This window comes from Penicillium psychrofluorescens (assembly GCF_964197705.1).
Source record: "Penicillium psychrofluorescens genome assembly, chromosome: 1".
Lineage (NCBI taxonomy): Eukaryota > Fungi > Ascomycota > Eurotiomycetes > Eurotiales > Aspergillaceae > Penicillium > Penicillium psychrofluorescens.
The window spans coordinates 3024790-3050299 of NC_133439.1; the positions used below are offsets into that span (position 1 = coordinate 3024790).

General features: G+C 53.8%; 11 protein-coding genes and 1 non-coding gene across 12 annotated transcripts; 6 read left to right on the top strand and 6 right to left on the bottom strand.

The window, feature by feature from the left end:
* Window positions 1–1102: 1102 nt before the first annotated feature.
* Window positions 1103–1879, bottom strand: PFLUO_LOCUS1120 (uncharacterized protein; the record flags this gene model as incomplete). Its single annotated transcript, XM_073778129.1, has 1 exon — window positions 1103–1879. The coding sequence occupies one exon, from the start codon at window positions 1877–1879 to the stop codon at window positions 1103–1105; it is 777 nt and encodes a 258-aa protein (XP_073635214.1).
* An 85-nt stretch (window positions 1880–1964) lies between these two features.
* On the bottom strand, window positions 1965–3053 carry PFLUO_LOCUS1121 (uncharacterized protein; the record flags this gene model as incomplete). The annotated part of the gene is made up of 2 exons (XM_073778130.1): window positions 1965–2848; window positions 2957–3053. The coding sequence occupies 2 exons, from the start codon at window positions 3051–3053 to the stop codon at window positions 1965–1967; spliced, it is 981 nt and encodes a 326-aa protein (XP_073635215.1).
* Window positions 3054–9080: 6027 nt separating this feature from the next.
* Window positions 9081–10706, top strand: PFLUO_LOCUS1122 (GTPase of the mitochondrial inner membrane that associates with the large ribosomal subunit; the record flags this gene model as incomplete). Its single annotated transcript, XM_073778131.1, has 1 exon — window positions 9081–10706. The coding sequence occupies one exon, from the start codon at window positions 9081–9083 to the stop codon at window positions 10704–10706; it is 1626 nt and encodes a 541-aa protein (XP_073635216.1).
* Window positions 10707–10923: 217 nt separating this feature from the next.
* Window positions 10924–12559, top strand: PFLUO_LOCUS1123 (uncharacterized protein; the record flags this gene model as incomplete). Its single annotated transcript, XM_073778132.1, has 2 exons — window positions 10924–11418; window positions 11489–12559. 2 exons carry the CDS (start codon window positions 10924–10926, stop codon window positions 12557–12559), a joined length of 1566 nt encoding a protein of 521 aa, XP_073635217.1.
* A 222-nt stretch (window positions 12560–12781) lies between these two features.
* Window positions 12782–14406, bottom strand: PFLUO_LOCUS1124 (uncharacterized protein; the record flags this gene model as incomplete). Its single annotated transcript, XM_073778133.1, has 3 exons — window positions 12782–12982; window positions 13096–13538; window positions 13623–14406. The coding sequence occupies 3 exons, from the start codon at window positions 14404–14406 to the stop codon at window positions 12782–12784; spliced, it is 1428 nt and encodes a 475-aa protein (XP_073635218.1).
* Window positions 14407–14851: 445 nt separating this feature from the next.
* Window positions 14852–17465, bottom strand: PFLUO_LOCUS1125 (DNA replication initiation factor cdc45; the record flags this gene model as incomplete). The annotated part of the gene is made up of 2 exons (XM_073778135.1): window positions 14852–16654; window positions 16707–17465. 2 exons carry the CDS (start codon window positions 17463–17465, stop codon window positions 14852–14854), a joined length of 2562 nt encoding a protein of 853 aa, XP_073635219.1.
* A 908-nt stretch (window positions 17466–18373) lies between these two features.
* PFLUO_LOCUS1126 (glycosylphosphatidylinositol anchor biosynthesis) lies at window positions 18374–19552 on the bottom strand (the record flags this gene model as incomplete). Its single annotated transcript, XM_073778136.1, has 1 exon — window positions 18374–19552. The coding sequence occupies one exon, from the start codon at window positions 19550–19552 to the stop codon at window positions 18374–18376; it is 1179 nt and encodes a 392-aa protein (XP_073635220.1).
* Window positions 19553–20020: 468 nt separating this feature from the next.
* On the top strand, window positions 20021–20846 carry PFLUO_LOCUS1127 (uncharacterized protein; the record flags this gene model as incomplete). Its single annotated transcript, XM_073778137.1, has 3 exons — window positions 20021–20077; window positions 20170–20270; window positions 20336–20846. The coding sequence occupies 3 exons, from the start codon at window positions 20021–20023 to the stop codon at window positions 20844–20846; spliced, it is 669 nt and encodes a 222-aa protein (XP_073635221.1).
* Window positions 20847–21113: 267 nt separating this feature from the next.
* PFLUO_LOCUS1128 (peroxisomal targeting signal 2 receptor) lies at window positions 21114–22239 on the bottom strand (the record flags this gene model as incomplete). Its single annotated transcript, XM_073778138.1, has 2 exons — window positions 21114–22026; window positions 22076–22239. The coding sequence occupies 2 exons, from the start codon at window positions 22237–22239 to the stop codon at window positions 21114–21116; spliced, it is 1077 nt and encodes a 358-aa protein (XP_073635222.1).
* A 253-nt stretch (window positions 22240–22492) lies between these two features.
* Window positions 22493–22606, top strand: PFLUO_LOCUS1129. The gene has a single exon. It is a non-coding gene; the product is annotated as a tRNA-Leu (tRNA).
* Window positions 22607–22883: 277 nt separating this feature from the next.
* PFLUO_LOCUS1130 (uncharacterized protein) lies at window positions 22884–23819 on the top strand (the record flags this gene model as incomplete). The annotated part of the gene is made up of 2 exons (XM_073778139.1): window positions 22884–22890; window positions 23170–23819. 2 exons carry the CDS (start codon window positions 22884–22886, stop codon window positions 23817–23819), a joined length of 657 nt encoding a protein of 218 aa, XP_073635223.1.
* A 188-nt stretch (window positions 23820–24007) lies between these two features.
* Window positions 24008–25423, top strand: PFLUO_LOCUS1131 (uncharacterized protein; the record flags this gene model as incomplete). The annotated part of the gene is made up of 1 exon (XM_073778140.1): window positions 24008–25423. One exon carries the CDS (start codon window positions 24008–24010, stop codon window positions 25421–25423), a length of 1416 nt encoding a protein of 471 aa, XP_073635224.1.
* Between the last annotated feature and the right edge of the window lie 87 nt (window positions 25424–25510).

The window sequence follows — 25510 nt, forward strand, 5'->3', positions numbered from 1 at the left end:
AGACAAGAAAGGAGACGGCCCGCAATGGCTACTGTAACGTGGCGGGTCCCAACCGTGTCGCTGTGCTGCTCTCCGCGGCGCAAGTGCCGCGCGGAGGCTGATTATCCTCCGAGATGAGCCGAGCCGGGAGATGAGCGTGGATGCGATCTGCCACGGTATTTCTGCCAACGAGAGGAAGTTGATAGGTTTGACCAAGTAAAAGTCGTCCGAATAGAGGAGGGACGTCGGAGAGCAGTCTACCTCGGAAGGTTGCCAGGTGACCGTCGTGACGACCTAGGGCTCTGGTGGAGTAGGTGGCTAGTCAGCAAACCAGATGTGGTAAGTAGTCAGTTGCCCTCGGGAACCCTGGATGGACACCACACGACTCGGGTTCATTCGGTTTCCCCACAATCGCGGCAGTTGTGCAACGGGAAGGTCACCGCGATCATGCAGGGCCGTTCGAGTAATCAATGACCCTTGTCCGGCAATTGGCCATGTCTTTGGGAGGGTGGCACTTGTCCTCGGGAATGGCATCGCAGGCTGGGTGGACCCGGCCGGGATTCTTGGCTAGCCATTGGTGGAGAAGCAACCAAGTCTGGGGTTCACAGTTGACCAGAGTCTGGGGAGCGGCTTAAATAGATACTACATATGGGGCTACATCGTGGCTGCGCACCGGTGGAGCCCTAAGTGCAGGTACAGTGTCAGACGGAATATAAATAGCCAGAAATGAGGTGCCTAAATGTCGGAGACATGTAGCAAATGCTTGATTGTATAACAACAACGCGGAAAATCACAAAAAGCCTCCCAGATGCACATAAGTATCGTCAAGGGTGTATAACCAGTCCATGCTCCGGAAAAAAAAAGAGAGAAAAAAAGAAAAGAGAGACCCGAATGTCATGCCTTTTGCAGATGCATCCATCTATATCAGTTGCGCCGTAGCCCGGTCTCGAGAAGAAAAGAAATCATTCATCAAGAAGAAAGGGAAAGAAAAAACAGATTTTGGTATGTCAGTGAGAATGTGAAAAGCAAATCATTCCCATGTTAAGATGATGGTACGCAACAGCGCCAGAAATGAATATGTCCTGCGCGGAAGGACTCCGGAAAAAAAGAGAAAGATATGGATCTAGACACGAGTCGCTGAGGGATCGGTTTCGGACCGAGTGAATTTCTCAACGGCGGTCAAGTCCAGAGACGAGGCGTCAAAGTCGTGGTCAATGCTGGAGCGCAGAGAGAGGAGCCGGTGCTCCTCCTCCGGCAAGGTAGTGGAGTTTCGGGGGGTGAAATCGGAAAGAGCGTCTTGCTTCATCTCAGATTCGTTGACTTCGGACTGCTTGAACCGATCCGGCATCGGTGGCTCCTCCATCCAGAAGCTCTCAATGGCGCCGATCAAGCAGACGAGGCCGCATGCCCACCAGGCGAGCACGGAGTATCCGCTATCGAGACCCTTGGAGTGCAAAAGGCCGGTGATCGTGGGACCAAAGGCCCGGGCGAGGCTAGCGACGGAGGCCGCGGCACCGTTGATGGAGCCCAGCACTTTCGAAGTCGGAGCAGAGTTGGCCAGCATAATGGCGGTTGCGGGGAAGGCGATGACATGGAAGGTGATCTTGCTGATCAATGCCACGTACGCCGCGGGCATTTGCAGCTTGGTTGGTAGCAGGATGAGGTACGGCACGGCCATGTAAAGTGGCGGCCAGATCATCAGCACGAAGCGGAAGGTCCGAAGGGTGCCAAAGTGTTTGACCACGAATGGGAACAGCCAGAGCTGGGCAATCATCGAGTACACACCCTGGACGGCAAGCATAAGCCCAATGGTCTTGGTCATTAGGCCAAGGCCACCAGTGAACTTGAGAGGCAGGACCACCGTGGCCTCTGATTTGGGAGTGCTCAGGAAGACCGGCATTAGCTGGTCAAATGACACGCTATGGCTGCAGGCAGGGTTTCTTGTCAGCATTACTCTCTCTTGAGGCGGCGTTAGGGCTAACTAACTATGCAAGAATCCCGTAAGCCACAATGGTCAAGATAACTTGTCGGGTAAATGCCTTAGGTGCAGGACGCTTCTGCCCTTCCAGATCGGCATCTGCAGGGCGGTCCGCCACGGAGCTCATGCGTGGCGTTGATTCGGCGCATTCATAGTCTGGTGGCACGTCACCATACACGAAATATTTAGCTTCCTCCGCGCTCACGTCGGAATCGTCGGGAAGTTGCACCCGCGAGCCACAGCATTGGCTGACAAGCCAGTGCCCGAGCTCAAGACCGGGGTCACGACGGTGCTTTTTCTCCGGGTGCGTCTCTTCCAGAAACAGGAAGCCGACCACGACGCCACACACCAACACAGTGATGCACACCAGATTGGGCAGCAGGAAGGGGAACCGGTCGAACAGCGTGTTGCGCGCAAAGAACGACGGGTAGTTCTCGCACGGTTGCGCCAAAACACCGCCCAGAGCCGGCCCAATGATGGAGCCCAAGCACCACACAAAGGGCATGATCGAGTAAGCTCGCGGCTGGTGCTCCTTGACGGTCACGATCTCTGCTACGGTCGTCTGCAGCACGCCGATGTTCCCGTTCAACAGGCCACCCAGAGCGCGCGCAATCATGGCTGTTGCCAGGTTTGGCGCGAATCCGAACACCACCATGCTGATGGCCGTGCCCACCAAGCCCATAATCAGAACGGGCTTGCGGCCGATGCGATCGCTCATACGACCCCAGAACATGCCAGCCGAGAACTCGGCAAAGGTGAAGGACGAGGTGATCATGCCGGCATACAGAGCAATCTTGCCGTCGTTATCCGTAACATGGAATGACTCGACCATGCGATAGACGTAGGGGAAAATCGACATGAATGCGATGGGCTCGCAAATGCGGCAGAGCGCTGGAAAGCATAGTTAGTATCCATCGTCATAGTTGCTGTTGCAAAGTCCCCAAAATCCGGGGTTATTGTTCGCATATTTGGATCGCGTTGCAAAAGTACTGGACTTACCTAAAACGAACAATTGCCGGACAGGAAATGCAGACCAGTCCTCGCCAGCGCCATTGCGCTGCCTCCGTCCCTGTAAACAGGACGGCCGTTGGAACATTTTGTGTGCAAAAACAAGCAAAGAGGGAGAAACCCAAAAAAAAAATCGCAGGCCCCGCGTCTCCAGGTAGGTGTGACAAGAAGAAAAAAAAGTACGAAAGGCCGTGCTTTTGTTTTCTGACAGTTTCCCCAGGTTAATGGGACAGGGCTTGGAAGGGAGAGAATGCAATTGGTGTGGAGGCTGGCGGTATATCGGAGCAAGGAGCCTCTTTGTTGGCGTTTAGGGCTTCAGCATTGCTCCCCCTGCGGTTGAACCCTATCGGGGCGATAAATGAGACACCAGCAAGGGAGGACCTTGACACAATAATGACCTCGGAAGTTTCTAGAGGCAAATCAAGGAGACGGGCCCCTCGGAAGTTTGAAGGAAGGGCGAGGGAAGAATGGAGAAGGGATCTATGAAGAATCTTGGGGAAGAGCGTGGGAGGTTCAAAGCAGGACACAGATTAATAATAAATTGCGATGAGCAGATCACAAAGAAGAAAGGGAGTTCATTCCAACCGGTCCGGGGGGGAAGGGAAGGTTATTATATGAAAATCCCAGCCGGGTGTTCTACGGTGGATAGGTTCCATCTATAAAGTCAAGCTCGATGAGATCGCGCCACAGAGCCCAAACGTCAAACCCCCATGAATATTTTGGTCACAGCTGTACAGGCGCCGCAGGATGCAGAGCAAAATTGTTGGATTGGGATAATAGAATAATAGCCAGACCCACCTCTGAGGAAAAATAATTGATTTATTATTTTTTTGATTGAATTTACTTTTCGTACGGTAATCATAATTCCAGGCAAAGCACAGATCGGGGCTATCCAATTCAAACACCGCCCAAAGCCCAAAGGGGGCGGAAGAAACACCCTGGAGGCAAGGACCAGTGGGACCAATGGAAAACGAGAAATCGAAGTTGATCTCCGTCATCTGTTCACACGGGGAATCCCACGGCGGTCTTCCAGCCAGTCGGCGGCTGTGGAATCGCTGCCCAGCTGCTGACCGCGTTCACGACCTGGCCGCATATTATAATATTGTTGCTGAAGGCGAATACATACATCATAGTCAAACCGTCAGATACTTTGGTATTCAACCGGCCCCACAGATCCGGTCAGAAAGGAAGGGGTCGATACCTGCCCTATTTTGTCTAGTGGACAAGTGATGGATCCTTAGCACCGGGCCCTCGGGGAACAGCAGGAGGCGGTTTCCCAGCGCGCTAAATCATCCGTCTTAGTTTAAGATGATCGGCGCTGGTCCTTTTCTTTCCAGTGGTCTGGTTCTAGTGTGATTCAGTAGGATGATAGATCTCGCATGGCTTCTCCTTAATTTAAACCCCCCGGAGAAAAAAAAAAAAAAATTAAGAGCCTTCTTTCATCGTCATCAGACTACCGCAGCCCCCGATCCATGATCTGCCCCGCCACTAACTAGGGAATTCTGGAAAATCCGCCGGGTTCTGTCCCGCGCGATGGTTGGGAGCCACCCGCGGAAGACGGGAGAGGGAGTCAAAAGGCTGGCTGCCGGTAAGCTCATGATTGGTTAACAAATCACGGGCGGGATTGTCGGCACCAAGGCAATAATCAACCGGAAACAATGGCACTTGTTTCGCATTGGCGATGTCCAAGATGCGGTGAATCGGGGTGGCCAACATTACAACAGGGATCCAAAAACGGTCAATGCAACGCGACTAAATACTCTCAACTTTCTGTCAGCGTGATCATCGTGTTCCAAAGAAGTGGGTCGGATATGGAGCCTACTACTTCCACCCGATGGCCAGTGGCTGGCTCTATACAGTACCTCGCGTGTGCGCTTAATGGCTGCGCTGCGCTTTTCTGTAATACGTACGCGAAAGGGTGGGCTACCAGGGAGGAAGCAGATAGCGATGATCGTCCTGTCAAGGTCGGAACTGGCGGTTGTCTACAGAAATGTAGCGCAAGGATGAGAGACAGCAAATTCACCGACACTCCGAGCCTTGTCCAGTCACCAACGGCCTACGATGATCGCCCAAACCCCCTCTTCATTAACCCCTTTTCAGAGGCGACAATCAAATTTGCAGTTGATGATCCTGAATGTGGCGCGGGCTTGCAACATGAATGGCTATCCCCCGACAGAACTGCCATAGAATTCACCGAAATGTCGGTAACCCTAGTGCCGACCCAGCGCAAAGGACCAAACGCGGCAGAGACCCAGGAAATTGGGAGGGAGAAACTTTGGCAAGTGGGTCATTATTGTATCATAGCCTTGTACAGTACTAAGTATACCAATACAATTTCAATGTAAAGGGGCCCGGAGTTTGCTTCCTAGGGAGTTTCGAAAAGCCGGTGAGACCCTAATTACCCTCATAGGTCGACGTCATGAATCCACACAGTCGCAAACATTCCGGAAACATGGTTGACAAATCCTTCCATGCATTGCGTGCATAGAAAACAAACGCCATGCACCGGACTGAACTACATAATTGGGGGGAAAGGGCTCGAGGACAACAACCATAAGCAGCCCAACACCGAACAGAAACAATGACTGGCGGTGATGCGAGCCGTTCTTCCATTCCCGCTCTTCAAAATCTTGTCACGCGGGCGACTCGGGTGGCGCCGTCCTGTACAGTAGTGCCTATCAACCTTCGTGTCTGACGAGATAGCCATTCGGACTGCGCGGAAAGAGATGTGTATATGCGCCCGACGGCGCCAGTGAGCGGATACGGACACATCAGTATCGTCGATCATCTGCGTGAGCTTGATATTCAGCCTGCAGACAGTCAAATGACCCCATGCTGGCTCTGGTCGCTTCCTGACTGCCAGCAACATACGACCAGTGGGATGTCCTCTCGTTGCAGTTCGAGTGGAGAAGACAAACCGGCAAATTGCTGCCACTGAGCGGTGAATTACTTGGCTGCAGGCGATGCTCGACTACAACTATAACCTCGAAGGATCATTGGACCATCTGCACTTCCCCGTGGATTCGGAATTTCCATCTGCACCGCCGGTAGCGACGGCCAGTCATTGTGCGTGCACCTAGGCCTGCGTATGTAGTCCCAGTCGACAACTACTGTCCTCCCGTCATCGGGCAACAAAAGACGGTGAACAACTCAAGTTTCAAGGATTCAAAGTCTCGTAAATACCCCTCACCTCGACATCGCAGATCTCGAAAGCTTCGCTCCTCGGCCTTCCCCGATGGACCGTTCGCCTGATCGGGGTATTCGCCTAAACTCAAAACTGCAGCATCAAGTTGCACCGTTGCCGGGCATTCTTGAACACCCCTTTCATTCCGCGATGGGATCTGTTCGCAGGATGTGAACTCGCTCCCCTTCCCGAGCACCTGGTATGTCTACTCGGCTAAGCAGTTTACCTTTCGCTTAGATCCGTGAACTCAATGCCTAAAGAGCTATCCCACCATTCCTGGAAAATGCCGCCACAGTGGACGAACTCGATCGGACAGAGCCGAGAATATGCATCTTGGCTAGATCCCTCGATCGGCAAGACGCTCCATACAGACAAGACAAACTCAAGCCTGATCGACACCACGCCTGTCGTCCCGTATTGCCGGGTTCTGACACTCGCATTGTACCTACATACAGCCTGGGGTGCTTTTCGTGACGTCTAGAATCGCGCAAAGAGGGCAAGTCTAGGAGACAGCGCGGAAACCATCTCCCGTCACATAGGAATGCGCCGTCCGTTGTGATCAGTCACTTTTGCGCTCCCACATTCCCGCAGTGGTGATAAGATGGCGGAAAAGTGGAGAAAAACAAGGGTTTAATCCTTACTCTTGGGTCCGAGCGAGTCGTCTACAAAATGCAGATCCTCTCTGGCCCTTCCATCACGATCGGATTCTCGATCTGGCAGAGTCGTCGACGCAGGTACTCGGGCCTTCTTCCAGTGCGTAACTTCCCGCGCCCGGGTCGGATTAGCCGTCGAAGTTAATCGTCGGGTATGTATGCCTGTGGGCCGCCCGGAGCAAGACATTTTGCGTGAAGGTTTGAGCGCAGTCCCGTATAGGCATTGTGCCACTGTGATAGTGAGCTGTATCACCTTGCTCGGCATCCGGCATCATTCACACTGGCCCCCGGGCAAACCAATCTGTCAGTCTTGTTTGGGAATTGACAGGTCGTCGCGCTACTCTTCCCCCACCCCACCAGATATTCCCGATCTAGGCCTGCGATCTAGGCTTCGTGGAAGATTTCTGACACCTACAGTAGTTCTGCGCCGCTGGACCAACATGCATGTGGGGTCGGACCAGAAGAACGTACACGTACTTTTCTTGAGCAAACGTACTTGATGCATACAAAGTACGCAGGACAAAGTAGTTCATGGCAGTACAATTCTTGCCGATCGCCTCAAGTCAACCGAAAGCTGTGAAGCTCACTGGCCACTCAGCGAAGCGAAGGATGAAAAAGTGGCCCTGCCCTGGTTGACGGTGGCGGCCGCTAGACTGAACATCCGCGCTCCAATCAGAGCCCTAACCAGCCAGTTTCCGGGGAAGACGGAAGCACAAGTACGCCCATGGTACTGTCGGTACTTAGTTTTCCTTCCACGGATCCACTTGGACTGACTGCCTTCCTTTTCCACTTTCTTGTTCATCTAACCGGAATCGCGGTTCCACTTAGGTGGCGCTAGTTACCATCACACAGAGCACCGGGACGCTGTGTCCGGCGCCGCGACGGGGAATGGCAGGCAAAAGTCCCTGTCACAATTTTGAATCCCTGTACCGATTTTCGCGCTATTGAATCGGATGTCGGTCATGTGAATTTCTTCCCCTGATTCTTTTCCTTTTCCTTTTTGTCGGCTTCTTTTGTTCCACATGGAATTGGGCCCGCTTCTCGCCTGGCGCCTCCTACGCCAGCGAAGGACGATCTGGTTCTGGTTCTTTGTCTGACCGATCGCATCCCTTGTGCCTCGAGCGCCATTGCTGGAATTGTACCCCACCACTCATATTAGTGTCGCGCTACGTATCCCATGGGATTGGTTCGGTTCAGATGAAGGATTCCATGCACGGTACTCCTGTGGACAGCATGTGGTACTATTGTACGACAGGATTTAGAACATGTAAAAAGGTACCGTACCTAGTACTTTGTAACATACGCGGGGACTGGCGTGACTGGGGATGAAGCACCAAGTGAGTGATAGATACACTATTCCGCAGCACCTCTCTCCTGCAGCCATCGTCCGTCACATATGATGGCATTCTATACAATGGCATCGATAGTTTTGCGCTAGATAAAAGATACTGAGGTAGAGGTCTACAATAAACATAACCACGATTCTAGAAGGACCATCCAATAAATCGGGCACACTTTATTCTCATGAAATGGTGCTTCAAATCTTCAAAAAAAGTAACGAATACATTTGATAACACTCATTGTTATTGTGGGTGTCTTTCTTCCAAGCAGAATGATGCACTGATCATTTACTGTAGCCGCGCTCACTTGCACGTCAATGATCTCTCAATCCCGGAGACCTCTGACTATAGCCTATCCCAGCATGATTCCAAATACGCAAGACCAAACACTCGGGGGAAAGTACCATTTACATAGATTCGGCTGACGGCATTGCATGCATGTCCATCATGTGTCTGCCCGTCATCTGCAACCATTGATCGTCCTGCAGGCACATCTGTCTGGGGTGCTGAAACCCTATTGTGGGCTTTCGACGGGAGCCCCGAGCCCCTATGACCCCTATCACTGTGAAGTGTGCCTCGGGGCATCCGAACAAGGATTTACCAGCTTGAAAATAGTCGATCTGTAGTCGGCAATTGAATGCACGCCGAGACACTTACAATGCAGGGACCCAGGATGTGATTTCTTATAGATCAAAAGTACTCCTTCGATCCTAGTTTCCAACACTCGCAACCACTTGCAGCTTACCGTCCAGCAAACTTTAACATCTGCATCGAGACTAAGATGGTCCCCCTCCTTTTCTCGATCACACACTTTGTATACTTCCGGACACAATGAGATAAAGCCTTATCTTTACCACTTGAGGATCAGACTTATCGCCACGTGACCCTCAGATATCCCTTGGCGACGCAAACTCACCCAGCACTTCGACCTGCTGAGCATGGCCCATTCACGGTTACTTCTCACTCTGCCCAAATGCAGATGCAGAGTTCCCACCGCCTCCATCCCCTTCATCGCACGCGGACGATGGCAGAGCACCAATGCCGCTGACTTACCGCATTTGAACCCACCCCCCGACGACTATTCGCGCTTTATCTTTCAAGACAAGTGCCGTGTGACTGTCCACGCCGGGTCCGGCGGTCATGGATGTGTCTCATTTCTGCGAGAAAAGTTCATCGAAGAGGGACCTCCGAACGGTGGCGATGGCGGCAGCGGAGGAAGCATTTACATCCAAACGGTAGAGGGATTGACCAGTCTACACAAGCTGGCACGCAGAGGCGTGATCAGAGCCAGCCGCGGCAGAAACGGACAGGGGAAAAGCAAAGGCGGCAAACGTGGCAACGATGTGTTGATCCAGGTTCCGGTCGGTACCGTCGTGCGCGAAGTCGACCGCGACGATCCTGTCGCAAATGAACTAGCTCGTTTGAAGAGCGAGAGACTTCTGCGTCAGCAAGAGGCTGAAAATGAAGAAGAGACGACGGAGATGTTCACTCCTGTTCGCCACGACCGCTGGGTGTTGTATCCCGGGGCCAACCCGTCGAATTTCTTGACGGTGAAATTCCCTCGATCAAGGCCGCGGAGGCAGCATATCGCGGCGATGGAGCCGCAAGCGCCCATCTTCCTGGACCTATCACAACCAATGGACAAGCCATTGCTGCTAGCAGCAGGTGGCGCGGGCGGAATGGGCAACCCACACTTCGTCACTAGGAACATGGGTCGCCCGGAATTTGCAGCCCGTGGTGAAGGCGGCATGCGGTTAGAGCTGGACTTTGAGCTCAAGATCTTGGCGGATATTGGGTTGGTCGGGAAACCCAATGCGGGCAAGAGCACGCTCCTCCGCTCGTTGACCAACAGTCGAACGCGTATCGGGAACTGGGAGTTCACTACCCTCTCCCCCCAAATCGGGACGGTGATTGTTGATGACTACAAAGGTCGGCCACTGGTTGAGTCGAAGGGGAAGATCCCGCGCACGCACTTCACTATCGCAGACATTCCGGGCTTGGTGGAAGACGCTCATCTCGACCGCGGGCTGGGTCTAGGGTTCCTCCGACACATCGAACGGGCTGGAATCTTAGCTTTCGTGGTTGATCTGAGCGCTGGGGACCCTATACAAGGTCTGCAGAAGCTATGGCGTGAACTCGGCGAGTATGGACGCTTGGATGAGGCCGAGCCGGTCGATGAAAGTGAAGACGGAGGCGTGATTGAGTGGGATACCTCTGGTTCTGGTCTTCCGGAGCTTGATCCCTCACGAGGTCGTCGTCGAAGTGAACTGCCAGCCGAAACACCTACCACCGTCCGGAAGGATGGCTCTTTGCCTCGTCTCACATTACCGCCCATCCACAAAAAACCCTGGTTCGTGGTGGCCACCAAAGCCGACTTAGAGAACACGCAAGACCGGTACAAGGACCTCCAGGAGTACCTCACCGCGGTTGAGAAGGGACTGGCAGAACATCCGTCAGGACATGCCGATGGGTGGAAGGAATCACTTCATGCGGTGCCGGTCAGCGCCATGAGAGGCGAGGGCGTTAGTCGCATCCCGAAGCTAGTGATGGAGTTTCTAGCGTAAATGGATGTATGAGATAAGTTTGTATATTAGCTCTTGTATAGTATTTACAATAATAATACCCCATGAGGAATTGGCCTAGTCGCCTGTCTCGCTGTGTTTGGCCTGAGTGCCTTCCTTGGATATCGACTATGAAGCACACACATCCTCCGTCATTTCACTTCTTCTTCCTAAACCCAATCCTCATGCCCTCCGTCGCTTCTTCACCTTTCCTGTTATTATGATGAGCCTCAACGCCGCCATCCGCCACGCATTCTCCGCCATCACCTCATCCTCCGATGACCTGATCCGGCAATGTCTCCCCGACTCCCCCCACCTTCTCTTCTCCGACCCCGAAAAAGCTCTTGAGCTCGCCAACACCAAACTACACGTCTTCCCCTTCAAAGATGTGCACCTCCGCTGGCGCAGGCTGTACACAGACGCGTCCATCGTGAAAGTCTGCTTCGCGATCATCCGCCACTGCAACCTCGCGCGACTCGACCACAGCCCACAACCCGACCCCCACGACCTCCTCAAGCAGCTCAACAATAATGCAGACCCAAAGACCAAGATCAGTCCGCACGCGGGCTGGCTCACCGAGGCCATCCACGCCCTCGACAGGGCCCTCATCATGACCGGCGCCCCGCGTCGCGAGAAGCTCATCGAGTCCCTGCTCTCCGCGCTGCAGGCGGCAACAGACGAAGATCATGAATACCACGACACGGACAACGACGACGTGCAGCAACCCCTATCCAAGCGCAGGAAATACTCGCCTCCCCCTCTTCCCGCCCACTGCCGTCCCCGAGCCTCGTCTGGAACATCCCATCGCGCGCGTCTCGGCACCATCCTTCGACTCCATTGAGCACCATATCCACGATACTCGCACCCCGCTGGTCATTACGGGCGCAGTGGACCACTGGCCCGCCCTGTCGACCCGGCCGTGGGCCTCGCGCGACTACTGGTGGGACCGCACGTTCGGAGGCCGCAGACTCGTTCCCGTTGAAGTGGGACGGTCGTATACCGATGAGGAATGGGGGCAGAAGATCATGCCGTTCAAGGAGTTTGCAGATACATATATCTGGCAGGGCGGGCTAGATCTCGGCCATGCGAACCAAAAGACCACTGGTGCTGAAGAGGATGAGGTCCAGACTGGGTACATGGCTCAGCATGATCTTCTTGCTCAGATCCCGGCCCTGCGAAAGGATCTCAGTATCCCGGACTACTGTTACATTGATCCTCCCGCCGCGGAACCGGGAACCCCGGTTTACCTGAGCAAGCTCAAGGAGCGCAAAGAGGCAACGTCCAAGACTTCCAAGTCAAAATCTTCTCAGGACGAGTCGTCATCTAGTGTCAAGGGAGAGACAGACAACGTCTCAGACGAAGCAACCTCGCACGAGATGATGGCTCTCCCCAGTGATCCTATAATCAACACCTGGATCGGTCCGTCATGGACTATCTCCCCACTGCACCACGACCCATACCACAACATTCTCGTCCAGGTGGTAGGGAGCAAGTACATCCGTCTCTATTCACCACACACACCAGCGCACCAGATCCATCCCCGCGGCCAGGAATTGGTTGCATCGTCCGATGTATCCGCGAAAACGAAAGACAAAAGGGCAGACGACGAGCAGGAGGAGGCGGAGGTCACCCATAAACTCATCGACATGTCCAATACCTCCAAGGTGGACCTCGCTGCCATTGAACTGTCACCGGCCGAGTACGAGCAATGGGATGACATGTGGCCCGGATTCATGGAGGCGGAGTATGTCGAGACGGTCCTCCATGAGGGTGAGTGCTTGTATATCCCCGTGGGATGGTGGCACTATGTGCGCGGGTTGAGGGCCGGGGTTAGTGTGAGTTTCTGGTGGGGATGAAGATGATGAAGATGCGCTGGTTCTTTTCATGCTCTGCATTTCTTGACAGCCGATGACAAAAACAATCCAATTGATACGGCCAAATGTTTATGTACACATCGGCATACCTCAAGACATGAATGGCATGATACCTCTAATAGACAACCACCCTTTTAGCTCTAAATATCAGCTCTATTGCTCTCTTCTTCAACTGTTCTATACATCCATACCAGTAAACACCGTCTAACTCCACGCCTCCACCAGCTCACACAGCGTCTCCTCCCCACCCACATTCCCTGGAAATACAACAAAAGGCACACCACGATGTCTCGAGCTAGGCTCATCACATCGCCAAAGCGGCACCCCCGGCGCCGCCTGGCCGACGACCGAAGCGCGCTTGACATTCAGTCCCTTGGTTGCTGCGTCGGAGGAGGTGATGCCACCCTTTTACGTGATATCAGCCATCATGTCCCGCTGAAACAAACGGAAAAAGAAAACAGATGCAGAAAAAAAAAAACATCAACACATACCTTAGCAATAATATACCTCGGCCTTACCTCAACCCGCTGCAAAATGCTCACCAACGCCTCCGCAACAACGGCTCCAATCCTCAACGACTCAACCTCGTCACCACCGGTAACAAGGTCCCGACTCGTCATGACGAGTGTATCCCTCCCCTTGACCAAATAAGACTCTGTCTCCCGCACAACCTGCTCAACAACCTTTGCGGCGCTCTCCGGTCCCGCAATCAGCTCGGTCACCTTCATCTCGATGATAGCCAGCTCATCAGTACCGTCTGGGCCGCGCCGCTCTGTCAGGACTTTGAGTTGTGCGGTTGTCTTGGGCACGTAGGAGCCTGCGACGATGAGTCCGCCTGTTTGGCGCGGGGAGGGGAGGTGCAGCTCGGCGGCGGAGATGGGTGCTTTGGAGCGTATCCCCAGGCACGTTGAGACGAAGGCTGCGCCTGTGCGGTAGAGGAAATGCTTTCCTTTCGCTTCGGCTGGACGGTATGGTGTTCATTAGTATGTGTCATAAGGGTATATTGCAGCAGCAGATGAAGATGAAGAAGGTACTTGGTGCTTACCCAGTAACAATCCCGCAACAAAAACATGCATATCACTCTCCGCCGCCGCATTAACAATAACCACGCCCCCAGCTGGGGCATTAAGAAGCTTCTCACAGACAGCGTCGGGCCCACCAGTTCGAATATCATCAATCGTTACCGAGAGCAGCTGCTCGGGCACGAACCGTCCCGGCGCTTTTTCAAGGACGTAGTCCCTCAGACTAGAACTTCTATATCCGAAGGAAGCATCACGCGCGAACTGCGTCTTCCCCGCCGGAACGAGATCCGCCCCCTCCGCAACATAGTGCACATCATTGATGGTAAACCTTCCACCCTGGAAGAAGAACGGCGCTAGAACAAGCGCATCCGCAGGCCCGAAGACGGACTGCGCGACATCCGGTTCGAGCGGGAAATGTCCGCGCAGAGTGCTATCGCCACGGAGGACGATGTCAACTTTGGTGTTGGTTTTCTCCGCGGCGGCCAATACGTTTGCGCAGATTGTGCGGAGCAGCTCCTCGGCGTGGGAGGGTGGGAGGGCGCGCGAGTTGGTGAGGATGAAGAAGCCGCGGGAGGAGGTGCGGTTGAACTCTGCTTCGAGGGTTGCGGTATCCCATACTGTTAAAACGTTGATGTCGTGGCAGGTTTGTGTGCCGGTTGGGTCGTCGTCTAGGACGACGAGGCGGTTGATGGGCGTCGTTGCGAGAATTTGGGCGATTTGGTCTTGCGCGTCGGAGGCATACTCCAATGGGAGTTGGGCGAGAGTGGCTTCCCGGGGGATGACGGGGTAGTCGGTTGGCTGGGCCATTATTTTGTCTGTCAAACAGGGGGGGTTGGGATGTTGTTGGTGAAGATGAAGAGAAGTTTGGTTTATAAAAGATGTGGGGGATAATAAATAGTGCGGGGAGCATGCGGAGAGATGCCGAAGTATACTCACCCCACGTCGGAACCCCCCACCGGTGGTTACACAGTACATAGTACATAGTAGGTGAAAATATAGATTCAGGTATGGATTGCCCTACATGACAGACAGAAGCAAACACCCAACGCCGGAGCAGCCGAACAGACTGCTGTGAAAATGCCCATAAAAGGTCATTATACATCCATGGATATACTCCCCCATTCATTCGTTCCCACCTGCGCCCAGTTTCCCTCCCTTCGCAAATATCATATCCTTTCTCGTCCGAGGCGTGTAAACAGTGCGTGCAAGTTGGCGGTCGTAGACTGCGTGAATAGTATGCCGGAAGCAATCATCAGCCCACCACGCTGCGGAAACTCAATGCTTCAAGGAACCCGCCGAGATCGTCCTTTTGCACCTCGACGACGCAGTGCTCGAAGCTGTCGATGCGCACCCGCGCATTCGTTTCTTGGACCACCTCTTGGAAGGCAATGCCGAATCGATTGCGGAGCAACCGCTTGCTGTCCTTCGTGTCCCCCTCCTCATCAGACTCCGATCCTGAGGATGACTCTGATTCGTCCGATTCTTCTTCGTCATCTTCACCATCTTCGTTCTCGCGTTCAGCAGCCCGTTGGGCTCGTCGCTCTGCGCGCTCCTTCTGCTTCTTCTCCCTTGCTTCCTTCTTCTTGCGACGTTCTTCCTGTCGTTTGGACAACGCTGCAAAGTCGACCACTCCGCCGCCACCACCGGTTCCCACAACCACGTACAGATCTCGGTCTTCGTCAAGGCCAGCAAGAACAAGAGGAGTCCCTGCAGCCTTTTTCCGGCCAATCTTCACAGTGTCGCCTCGTTCGCGCTCTTGGACTCGGATGGCTTCTGCAACCCATAGCGCCAGTTTCGTAAGGGCGCCGGGGTTCGTAAAAAGCTTGACGTCGGGTCCATCTTTGACGACCGCAATGCGAAATGCGCGAAGGTGCCGGATTTGATGTTTGGAGAGCAAGGAAGTGCCCGTGCGGAGGATGGCACGGTGCAGGTGTTGAGCGAGAGGCAAGGACTCCAAGAGAAGCGTCGGCGACTCCGATGTGAGCGAGAGCGCATCATAGGCACTCCAGAATCGGGGCAGAAGGCTGGCCAAGTCCGATTCGGAGGAACCACCGCCATTCTCAATATCATCGTCCGTGCCCCGTGCACGCGGTAGACGTTTGGCATCCCACGCCGCGGAGGCTTCTTGCGGTCCGACTTCGAGCATTGCACCGATGATGACCCCCACATCCGTAGCAGAGAGACATGCCTTCCAGCCCCAGCATCTCACAAATCCCCAGCCTTCCCGAGAACTGGCGTATCCGGATGGTTCTGACGGCACGAGACCGTCCAGGCCGTACATAGGTGCATACTTCAGGAGACGGCCGCGCAAAGCGCGCTTCAACTCCATGTCCATGTGTGTATAGTACTGGTGGCACTGTGTAAGACTGATGCCCATTTTGGCCAAAAGCTTATGCAGTCGTTTGCGGCCATTTTCCGTCCATACATGCAGCCTGGGGGCGAGATAGGGACTGTGCAGCATGCTTTCATAAAGTGACCAGTGTCGGACTAGCAGGAAGCGTGGTTCGGGCGACAGGCGGATGGATGTGTCGGTGGGAGATCGAGCCGTAGTCGGGATCACACCGTTGATTTCTCCTCTGATATCTCGATCTCGTTCAAAGGGATCAGGCGGGTTGAGCCGATGGACTTCATCTCGAAAGATCTGACGGATGTGTTCACCCCGTTGCCCACCCCAGCCTGCCGACCCTCCTGATTCTGAACTGTTCGAGATGCCCACGCCGGTCATAGTACGGCCACTCAGCTCCAAACTGGACACGCCGACAATGGCGAGCCAGAGTAGGTCATTGTCCTCACGGCCGAGTTCTGACGCCAGAGAGTAGACTAGTGAGGAAATTGGTTCCGAATATGAGGTGCCGGACGCGTAGTAGCTTTGCAAAACGGTGTCATGCTTGCGTTTAAGATGAATCAGCCGCCGCTTCAATGTTCGCGCGGAAGGCTGCTTTGGTTCTGCTGGCGACGGGGAATCTGTTGTAGGCGTCACCGAGCGGGATGAATTTGAGGAATTGTGACCATGTCTCCTGCGACGACTGGGAGATGAGTCGATAATCGAGTCATCCTTTTGGTGCATGTTAGTCCGGCTCCAGTCCCATTGCAAGTAGTATCCATACCGAATTGCTGCGTCTCCGCTGCCGAGGAGGCCCATCATCGTCCTCCTCTGACTCGTCCTCATCCTCACGCCCAGACCAAGACTTGCGTTTCTTAGACCCAGGCTCCGTGTCTTCGTCGTCCGTATCCCCGCCGCTCGCGTCGTCATCGTCCTCATCCACCTCGGGCATCTCCAATAACGCGTGGTATGCCTCTCGTTCACGACTCATCTCCTCAATGTCACCATCATCATAAACAACAATACCCCCCTTCCTGGACGAGTACGCGGCAGTAATCCGCCCATTATCAACCCCGCGCCCTCTCCGACGCGCATTGGCATCAATATCCGCCATGGGCTGACCCGCAACAGACTGACCCCCAAACACATTCCCCAGGTTCCACGGCCTTCGCGCGTCAAACACCCAGATTTCCACGCCGCCCATATCCTCCGACTCATCCTCCGAGCTCAGCAGGCCCAAGCTCTCTCCCAGATCAACCAGCCCGCCTACTCCCAGACAAACCACGACTCCACCGCTGCCGCCGTTGGTGGTCTGCATGGGCTGGACCAGGTCCTCGCCCGCGCGCGCTAGGTCACCATATCCCGCCACTGGCTGGATCTTGTGCGGAATATAGTCGCGTTTCAGGAGCGCGGTGAGGATCCGGCAGGCGCATAGCGCGTCCGGCTCGAGGGCCACGAGAATTAGGACCGGCGGGGAGAGCGGGTGGTGGGATCGGAGGAGCTGGAGGTAGAGATGCGAGATCAGCTGCCGAGGGAGATACATGGCCGTTGAACGAGCACGACCATGGAGGTGACGCTGGAGGTGGTGGAAGTGAGTGAGTGCAGAAGTTAGTTGGTGGTTCCTGAGAAGCGCGTCGCGTCTCGGGGGCTGTAGGGGCACGTGCCAACATCCGATCACCATCATTCCATTCTCTGCATCACCAAGACAAGATCGAGAAATGTGTGCTCGGCTCACTTTCAATTCGTCGGATTCGAATGCAGCGGGCCGGGCTTTAATTTCCTCCCCGTAACTCAATTGCTCAAAAATTCTCCTTGTTGAATGTCGTTGCTTATTCTCCTTGCGGGTATAGTTACGACGGGGGTACACAAACACTAGTTATTCTCGAACAAGGACATGCTTGATGTTATAATGATTTGTCTGTAAATATTTTGCATTCTGTATTTTGTATTTTGTATTTTGTATTTTGCACTTTTGTATTTGCTTTTTCCTCATTCGTTGAGTCGATTCGTGTGATCATGATACCTGACGTCTCGGAATATATACTTCCACCCTACGGGACTTCCCAAAGCTCAACCTTCCTCACAACCACTTACGGCAATGCTTGGGGGAGACGTCTTGTTATTGATCGGATGTTCATTCTTATTTTGGTTGTTTACAGATACAGTCCACTTTACATTGGCTGGTATTACTAGTGTTTGACGACGTTGATTGTTCAGCCAGGAGATGAGCCATCTGAACCGCAACACGATATAGCTTTATGATAAGGCTGTATGTCGGGGTATCAGACAAGATGCAATATGCAAGTGCGATGGAATGGTATGAAAAAAAAACTGGTATTCAAGACTAACGCCGGGCACCATGTTCGCATGCTATATACTCCCAGACTGGGGTAAACCAAACTGAGCTCCAGAAACATGACAATAAAGATATCAGAAAGACCCGCTCAAGGATTAGACCTTGCGTCCCAAGATGGATCCCGCCACCCAGACAGCGGTGCAGGCCCCCACCACCGAAAGACCGACCAGCCGTTTGCCCCAGCTGTTGTCATCGGTCATCTTGGTGGACCCAACCGTCTTCTTCGCGGTCAGATGCAGCGAGGACGCCTCGGTATTATTATGGGATGAGAGAATGGCCGAATATTCTTCATCGCGCTGGCGCCATTTCTCCACGAGCCGTGCAATCTCCGCAAGATCTTCCTTGAGAGACCCGGGCTCGGTCGAATTGGAATTCTCCACCTCAACGTTTTGCACATTTCCAAAGAAATCCACCACGGTCCGCAGACGGCCTTCTGGCTCGCCACCTGGAAACAAGTCCCACCGGACACCGGGCTGCGAATGGATCTTCGATTCATCGTACGAGTCAAATAGATCTCCCAGGTTCAGCTTCGAGTTGGCGCTGGTCACCTGTGTCTCCAGGAATTCCAGCACGTAATAAGTCCAGCGATCAATCACGGCAACGCCCACGTCGTTGTCCGCGTGGTGGGAGTAGGAGGACTGGTCGAGCTCACTGGAGCCGGTGGCGACGATGTTCGGCGAGTAGAAGTGCGTGTACATCGTATTGGCCTGGCAAGTATCGATCATAAACAGCAGTTCATGGTAGCGTTTCTTCTCCCACATCTGACCAAACGCGTCGGCCAGATCCCATGCCCCGATTTCCTCGGAGTCCTGGAACTTGAGGAACTGGTCTCCTCCATGTCCGGTCATGTACACCAAAACGTTGCTGCCGGCATCCGATCCGAGCCGCTTGCTGCGCGGCACATCCGCGTCGAGGCGATCGGTTAACAGCCGGATGAAGTTCTCCACCGTCACCTCGTAGCCCCTGTAGTCCACCTCGATGTTGTCGCCGTAAAGATCGACTGCGCGGTCCGCGTTACTGTAGACGGTACCGGGGAAGGCATTGCGAGGGTTGCAGGCCATGTCATCGGGGAGCATGAGAATGATTTGCGAGTCGGGGATCCCGAGACGCTTGACGGTTCGGTAGAGGGAGAGGACATTGGCGAGGTGGCGGTAGTTGAACCAGAAGCGCGAGGTGGAAACGAGCACTGCCCAGTTGGAAGTGTGTTCGGCAGCGACCAGACTGATGAGGAGCAGGAAGCACAGAGTCTGCAGACTGCGGAAGAGTAGAGCCATAGCGAGGGTGCGATCAGCTCATATCAAGATGAACTCGGGATCTTTGGGATGTGCACAAAGAACTCAGATAAGGAAGACGCTCCAAAAGAAAATCCAGACAGTGAGCTATATCAAAGCCATAATGATCGTGTCGAGGTCAGGAGAAAGAGAAGGAGGGACTGAGCTGGATGATCGAGGGAAGCTGGGGTGGATGACAAATGGTAAGGGAGCCGGATTAAGGCCTGAGGAACCCAAGGCACCAAATGTCATGGTATCGAGGAATAGACGGAATAGGACTAGTGAACTCGTCTCACAGTTTACCTGCTTAGTCACCTCTCCCACCGCCTCCCTCGGATTCGGCACAATCGCCTTACGGATGGACTGATCTATCAAATCAACACTCAACTCACTTTTTCCCTGTTCTTCCCACTTCCCGCTTTCTCCGGTACCTGTACAGCACATCCTATCAAGCACATACACCACCAAAAAATGGGAGGCAAGAAAGCCGCCGGTGAAAACACCAAGAAAGCCGCCGGCAACGCTCGCGTATGCTAGCAACCCCGCCCCCGCCATGATTGCCAGTCCTTGAGACGACTGGGCATGGTCCCTAGATGACAAGAATGCTAACAATTCGCTAGAAAGCCGAAGCGGCTGCCGGTAAAAAGGCTGCGGAGGACTCCAAGCGCAGCGCAGAGGAGGAGAAGCAATGGGCGAAGGGATCGAAGAGCAACGCCAAGAAGTGAGCGAGCATGAGCTGAGCTATATATGTATGGTCAACGGCTGAAACTAATCTGTCCATAACAGAGACGACTCCGAAGCCAAGAAAGCCGAAGCAGCGCGCAAGAAGGCCGAGCGAGACGCGCAACTCGCCGCCGAAGAAGCATCGCAGCCCTCGAAACCCAAAGGCGGCGGCGCCAAGTCTGCACAGAAGAAAACACGGGGATTGGATCTTGGGCAGCTGGACGATAGTCCTGCGGGCAAGAAGGGGTCTTCGCTCAGCGCTACGGGTATCGACAATGCCTTGGATGCGCTGTCTTTGACGGAGAAGGACAGCGGCAAGATTGATCGGCACCCGGAGCGACGGTTCAAGGCTGCCTATGCGGCGTTTGAGGAGCGGCGACTGCCTGAGATTGAGGAGGAGAATCCGGGCCTGCGGCGACAGCAGCGCATCGAGCTTTGCAGAAAGGAGTTTGAGAAGAGCGAGGAGAATCCGTTTAACCAGGTGCATGTACGGTCTAATGCTACCAGGGAGGAAATTGCTGCGGTAAAGGCGCAGGAGAGGGAGAAGGTGGAGTCGAGGTTGGGTGGGAAATAGACTGGGGAAAAAAGACAAAAAGGTCATGTATAAGAGGTACGACGTTTATGATGATGGATTCCCTCAACTCAACTTTGGAGACAGTTGAACCACATAAAGAAAAAAGGCTTAGATTTTGAAAATCAAGTTCATGCAATGCACTTATATGAAGATGCAACGCCAGATATCATACAAGAAGATTTATCCGTAGCAAAGAGGTCTGTCTATACATCTGCCTCGGGTGGCTTGCACGGCAAGCCAACCAACCAGAGCAGATACCAGTTCGATTCATGCCATAACGCCTCGCACATCCCACACATAGAGGCTCTCATCCCATCCCACGCTGGCGCACCACCCCTCACTCCCAAACAAACACCAGTCCACCCCGGTGACGAACTCGGTGTGTCTGCCCATCCGCCCCAGCTCCGCACCGACGACCGGCCCAGCGGGCCCAGCGCGCATGAGATCTACATCTCCAACAGAAGCCGCATCGGACCGGTCACTCCATACCCGGCAGGTCATATCGTAGCTCGCGCTGAGGAGAACATTTGATAAATGAGGCGACCACGTCAGCTTGCGGACGGCGTATTCATGGCCGAGCATGGTAGCTATAGGGCCCTGCTGCGGGGCCCGAATGTCGAATGTGCGAATAGCGCGGTCCACGCCCGCCGTTGCAAGGACGGTAGGCCTGTACTTGTTCCAGTCATGGGTGAGAGCCTCGGCTGGCGGTGTTGAAGCGGGGGGGATGCCCGGCGGGCCGCCGGGCCTGGAGGACGCCCCCGGCGCAGCGTGGATGGGGATCTGGAGGGAGAGGTGATTTGAAGCGGAGGCTGGCGTGCGCAGGTCGAACACGCGCACGTACGAGTCCGAGGTGACGCAGGAGATCAGGTCCGGGTTGTGTGGACAGAAGGCGGCGGAGTAGGTGCAGCTGTGCGTGGGGAGCGTGAGGAGGGACTGCGCGCGATGTGGCGACCACACGCGCACTGTGCCGTCCCAGCTGCTGGAGCAGAAGCGGTCCTTGGCGACGAGGTTCCAGTTAACGCTGAATACTTCGCGGGCATGTTCTTTCCAGCTTTGGATGGGGTAGTCATTCGCTGTGCAGTCGAAGAGCTTGATGCTGCCGTCACCCGATGCGGTAAGGACTTGGTTCTCGTGGATTTCGGACCAGGCGAGGTCGTAGAGGGAGTCTTGCGTTGTGAACCTGGGGACCAGTTGTCAGTTGAAGCCGCGGGGAAGGCCGGAGAACTCACCATTTGACGGGCACAATTCCATTCGGGGTCAGTTCGAGGATATATAGTCGTCCATTGCCGACCAAACCGAAGTTCGCCGAGCTGGCTACGGCCAGGCGATTGTCGAAGAAGGGCGAGTACTTGACCGCACAGCCATTGTAGCCCTGTGTGCGGAAGTGGAGCATACTGAGAGAGGTGATCGGGGAGACCGATCTGCTCCAAAGGGAAAAGCAAAGAAAAGAAACACGATGAGAAAAGAGTGAGAACCGGCTCAGCAGTAATCAAGGGTATCAATCAACAAAGCAGGGAAACGTCAGGGAGCATGGCGGCGTCGTCGGAGTGGCATCGGCATTATTGCGGGGAGGATCAGAAGGGATACCGAGGTTGAGGGTTTGTTCTGGATGATAGAGCACAGCAGTCCTGAAACTGATATCGTCTGGCAAGATGGCCGAGTTGGTCTATGGCGCACGGTTCAGGTCCACCCGAATCCGATTGGTAATCATCAATCTCCGTGTCTCGAAAGGGGCGTGGGTTCGAATCCCACTCTTGTCATTTCTCTTTTTGCATATTTGACTGGTTGATTTGTTTTTGTTTTTGCAGTCTAGCATTTAAAAATAAAGAAGGTCAAGTTAAAGGGGTATTATTATGTTCGTGGACGGTGCTGTAGATACTATTATTGAGTGGTTCGAAAAGTGTTGGTTGAGTTAAGGCTGGTCATCTGGAAGTATATATCTTGACGTCAACATTAATTTTGATCCACATTCAAATTGACCTTCGACGAATAGCTAAATCTAATCTATTTCGATTGCCTCCATATCAGCAATAAACAATGGTTAGTCAGACCCAGAAAATCACTCTTGCCTCTCAGTCGCAGAGAGTGGATATGACGCCATGAATGGCCTCAACAGCACATCTTCAGTGCCAGCATGCCCCGACACTCCTCTATTCTGTCACAAAGATTAAACAAGCCCCGAGCTCTCTTTCTGCTCAACCCGCACTCAAATGTGATTCCCACCATGGCAGAACCCAAGGATTTTAAATCGGCAGCCAACCTATTTCTCCAACAAGAAGTCTACCGACTAGGCGCATCCCCAGGACTGCGCTCTCTCCCCCAGGCCCTGAGCGCGACTTCCTCACTCTAACCTGGGGGCCAGTCGTCTACCGCACCACCTACGCCCCCGAATGCAAACGCCTCCTCCGCATCTTCCTGCGCTGTCTCAACGACGCCGTCAGCCACTCCATAGCCCGCGAACTACCTGGCTCAGACAAGCAGCTGCAGGTGCTAAAGAACACATACTCCTCCAAGGTCTTCAGCGTGCAGGACATGTACGACGGGTTAGACGAGGACGGCGTGCGCAACTCATTCCATGACTTCAAGGTGTCGCTGGCCATACCTGCGATCGAGCTGCCGAGTAGACTGCGCGTGTGTCTGATGGTGGATGATAAGGTGCTTTCGCATCTCAAGGGCGAGCTGGATCGGTCGTCTAGGGCGGCAAGGGATGTTGATGTAGATCGGTGTTGGGTGAAATTGGTCGAGGAGAATTTCCCGGACTCGAGGCTTGGTGACCAGCCGTATGTTTGCGAGGTCGATGTGGATGGCGAGACGAATGGGGTGGGTGACTATCGGGGCGTATATCGGGGGTGGACGATGGTGGCCCTGTCGGCGTTGATTGAGGTGTTTAAGAGCCTGGGACAAATGCGGCATCTGCAGGAGTATCACCGCGAGGGACGGATATATTTGGGACAGGGTAAATGGACTCTATAGTCATATGAATATACTTGGATACTTCTTTGTATTGTAGACGGAGAGAATAGAGCGATGTATGAACAGGCCTTGTGATTGGCCACTTTGACAGGCATCACATCATGTGCCGATAAGATAGACGGTCTACTCATGTTCGCCCCGGCTTTTATCCCAGAACATATCACCTCCTGGTAAAGAGGTAGTAAGTGATGGATGCATTTGTTAGGAAGAAGCCCCGACTCTCCCATCCAGCAGATGAACCAGAAGATTCGACGGATGTCAAACTGGCCATCTTGGCATCGCTTTTTTCCGCAGTCAAGCAAGATGACTTGTTGGATATCCTCGTGTCTTGCAACGGGTCCGTAGAGGATGCATCATCACTGCTATCCTCACAAAATCCCGCAAAAACGTCGATATCACCACCGGCATCCAAGAAGCGGGCTGTTTCCGGGTCATCATCACTCGGCGTGCAGACGTCACTATCTTCGCACATCCTCACAACCAGCAGAGATGGATCCCTCGTCCCCCTAACCGCAAACAAGCAAAGAACACCACCCACCACAAAAGGAAAGACACTACACCTCTACAGCCCGGAGGACATCGCAGCCTATACGCCCTGCACAATCGTCCACAACTTCCTCCCGGCCGAGGAAGCAACCGCTCTCCTCCTCGAGCTACTCGACGAGTCCGAACATTTCTCACGATACGAGTTTCAGGTTTTCAACCGCACAGTACAAAGCCCACACACTGCCAGTGTGTATGTATCCACGCCTGAAGAACTTCGACAGCAGACATCGGAATATACCTACGGCGGAACTTACCGGGCAAATGTGCGGCAGGCGACCCCGCAACTACGTCTTATCTCGCGCACAGTGCAGCGGACTGTCAATGAGGAGATCCAGAAACGGATTCGGGATGTCTATCCCCATGGAAAAAAGCTCAAACATCAGTCTCCGAAGCAATGGAGACCCAACGCGGCATTTGTCAATTGCTACGATGGTCCGCAAGAGAGTGTGGGGTATCATTCCGACGAACTGACCTATCTCGGTCCACACCCGGTAATAGGGAGTCTGAGCTTGGGAGTTGAGCGAGAGTTTCGAGTCCGTCGAATTATTCCCCCGGAAGAGGAGAACACAGAAGATGAAGGAAATCCCAAGTCCCCTTCAAAGGATAGAAAGGCATCATCATCTTCTACCCGCGCAGACGCTCAAGGCCAAATATCAATCCACCTACCCCACAACTCTCTCCTAGTCATGCACGCCGAGATGCAAGAAGAATGGAAACATGCCATCACACCAGCACAGACTATATCTCCGCATCCTGTTTCAGGCAACCGGCGTATCAACGTCACCTATCGATGGTACCGTGATACTTTCCACCCTCGATACACGCCGCGATGTCGTTGTGGAGTGCATACCATCTTGCGGTGTTCGCAGCGAAAGAAGGAAACGAGGGGCCAGTATATGTGGATGTGCTATGCTTCGTTTACGCCTGGGAAGCAAGGGTGCTCATTTTTCCAGTGGGCTGTGTTTGATGATGATGGCGAGCCGGTGTGGGGTACGGAACGAGGTGGGGATAGTGATGGTAGTGTGCCTAGATTGGATAATTTTTCGGGGTCACAATAACATACTAGTGTATTCCTTCAAATGCCATGCAGCGAGAATCTTGTCATCTGTAGTTTCCGGAACGGTTTCCGGAAGGATCTTCATGCA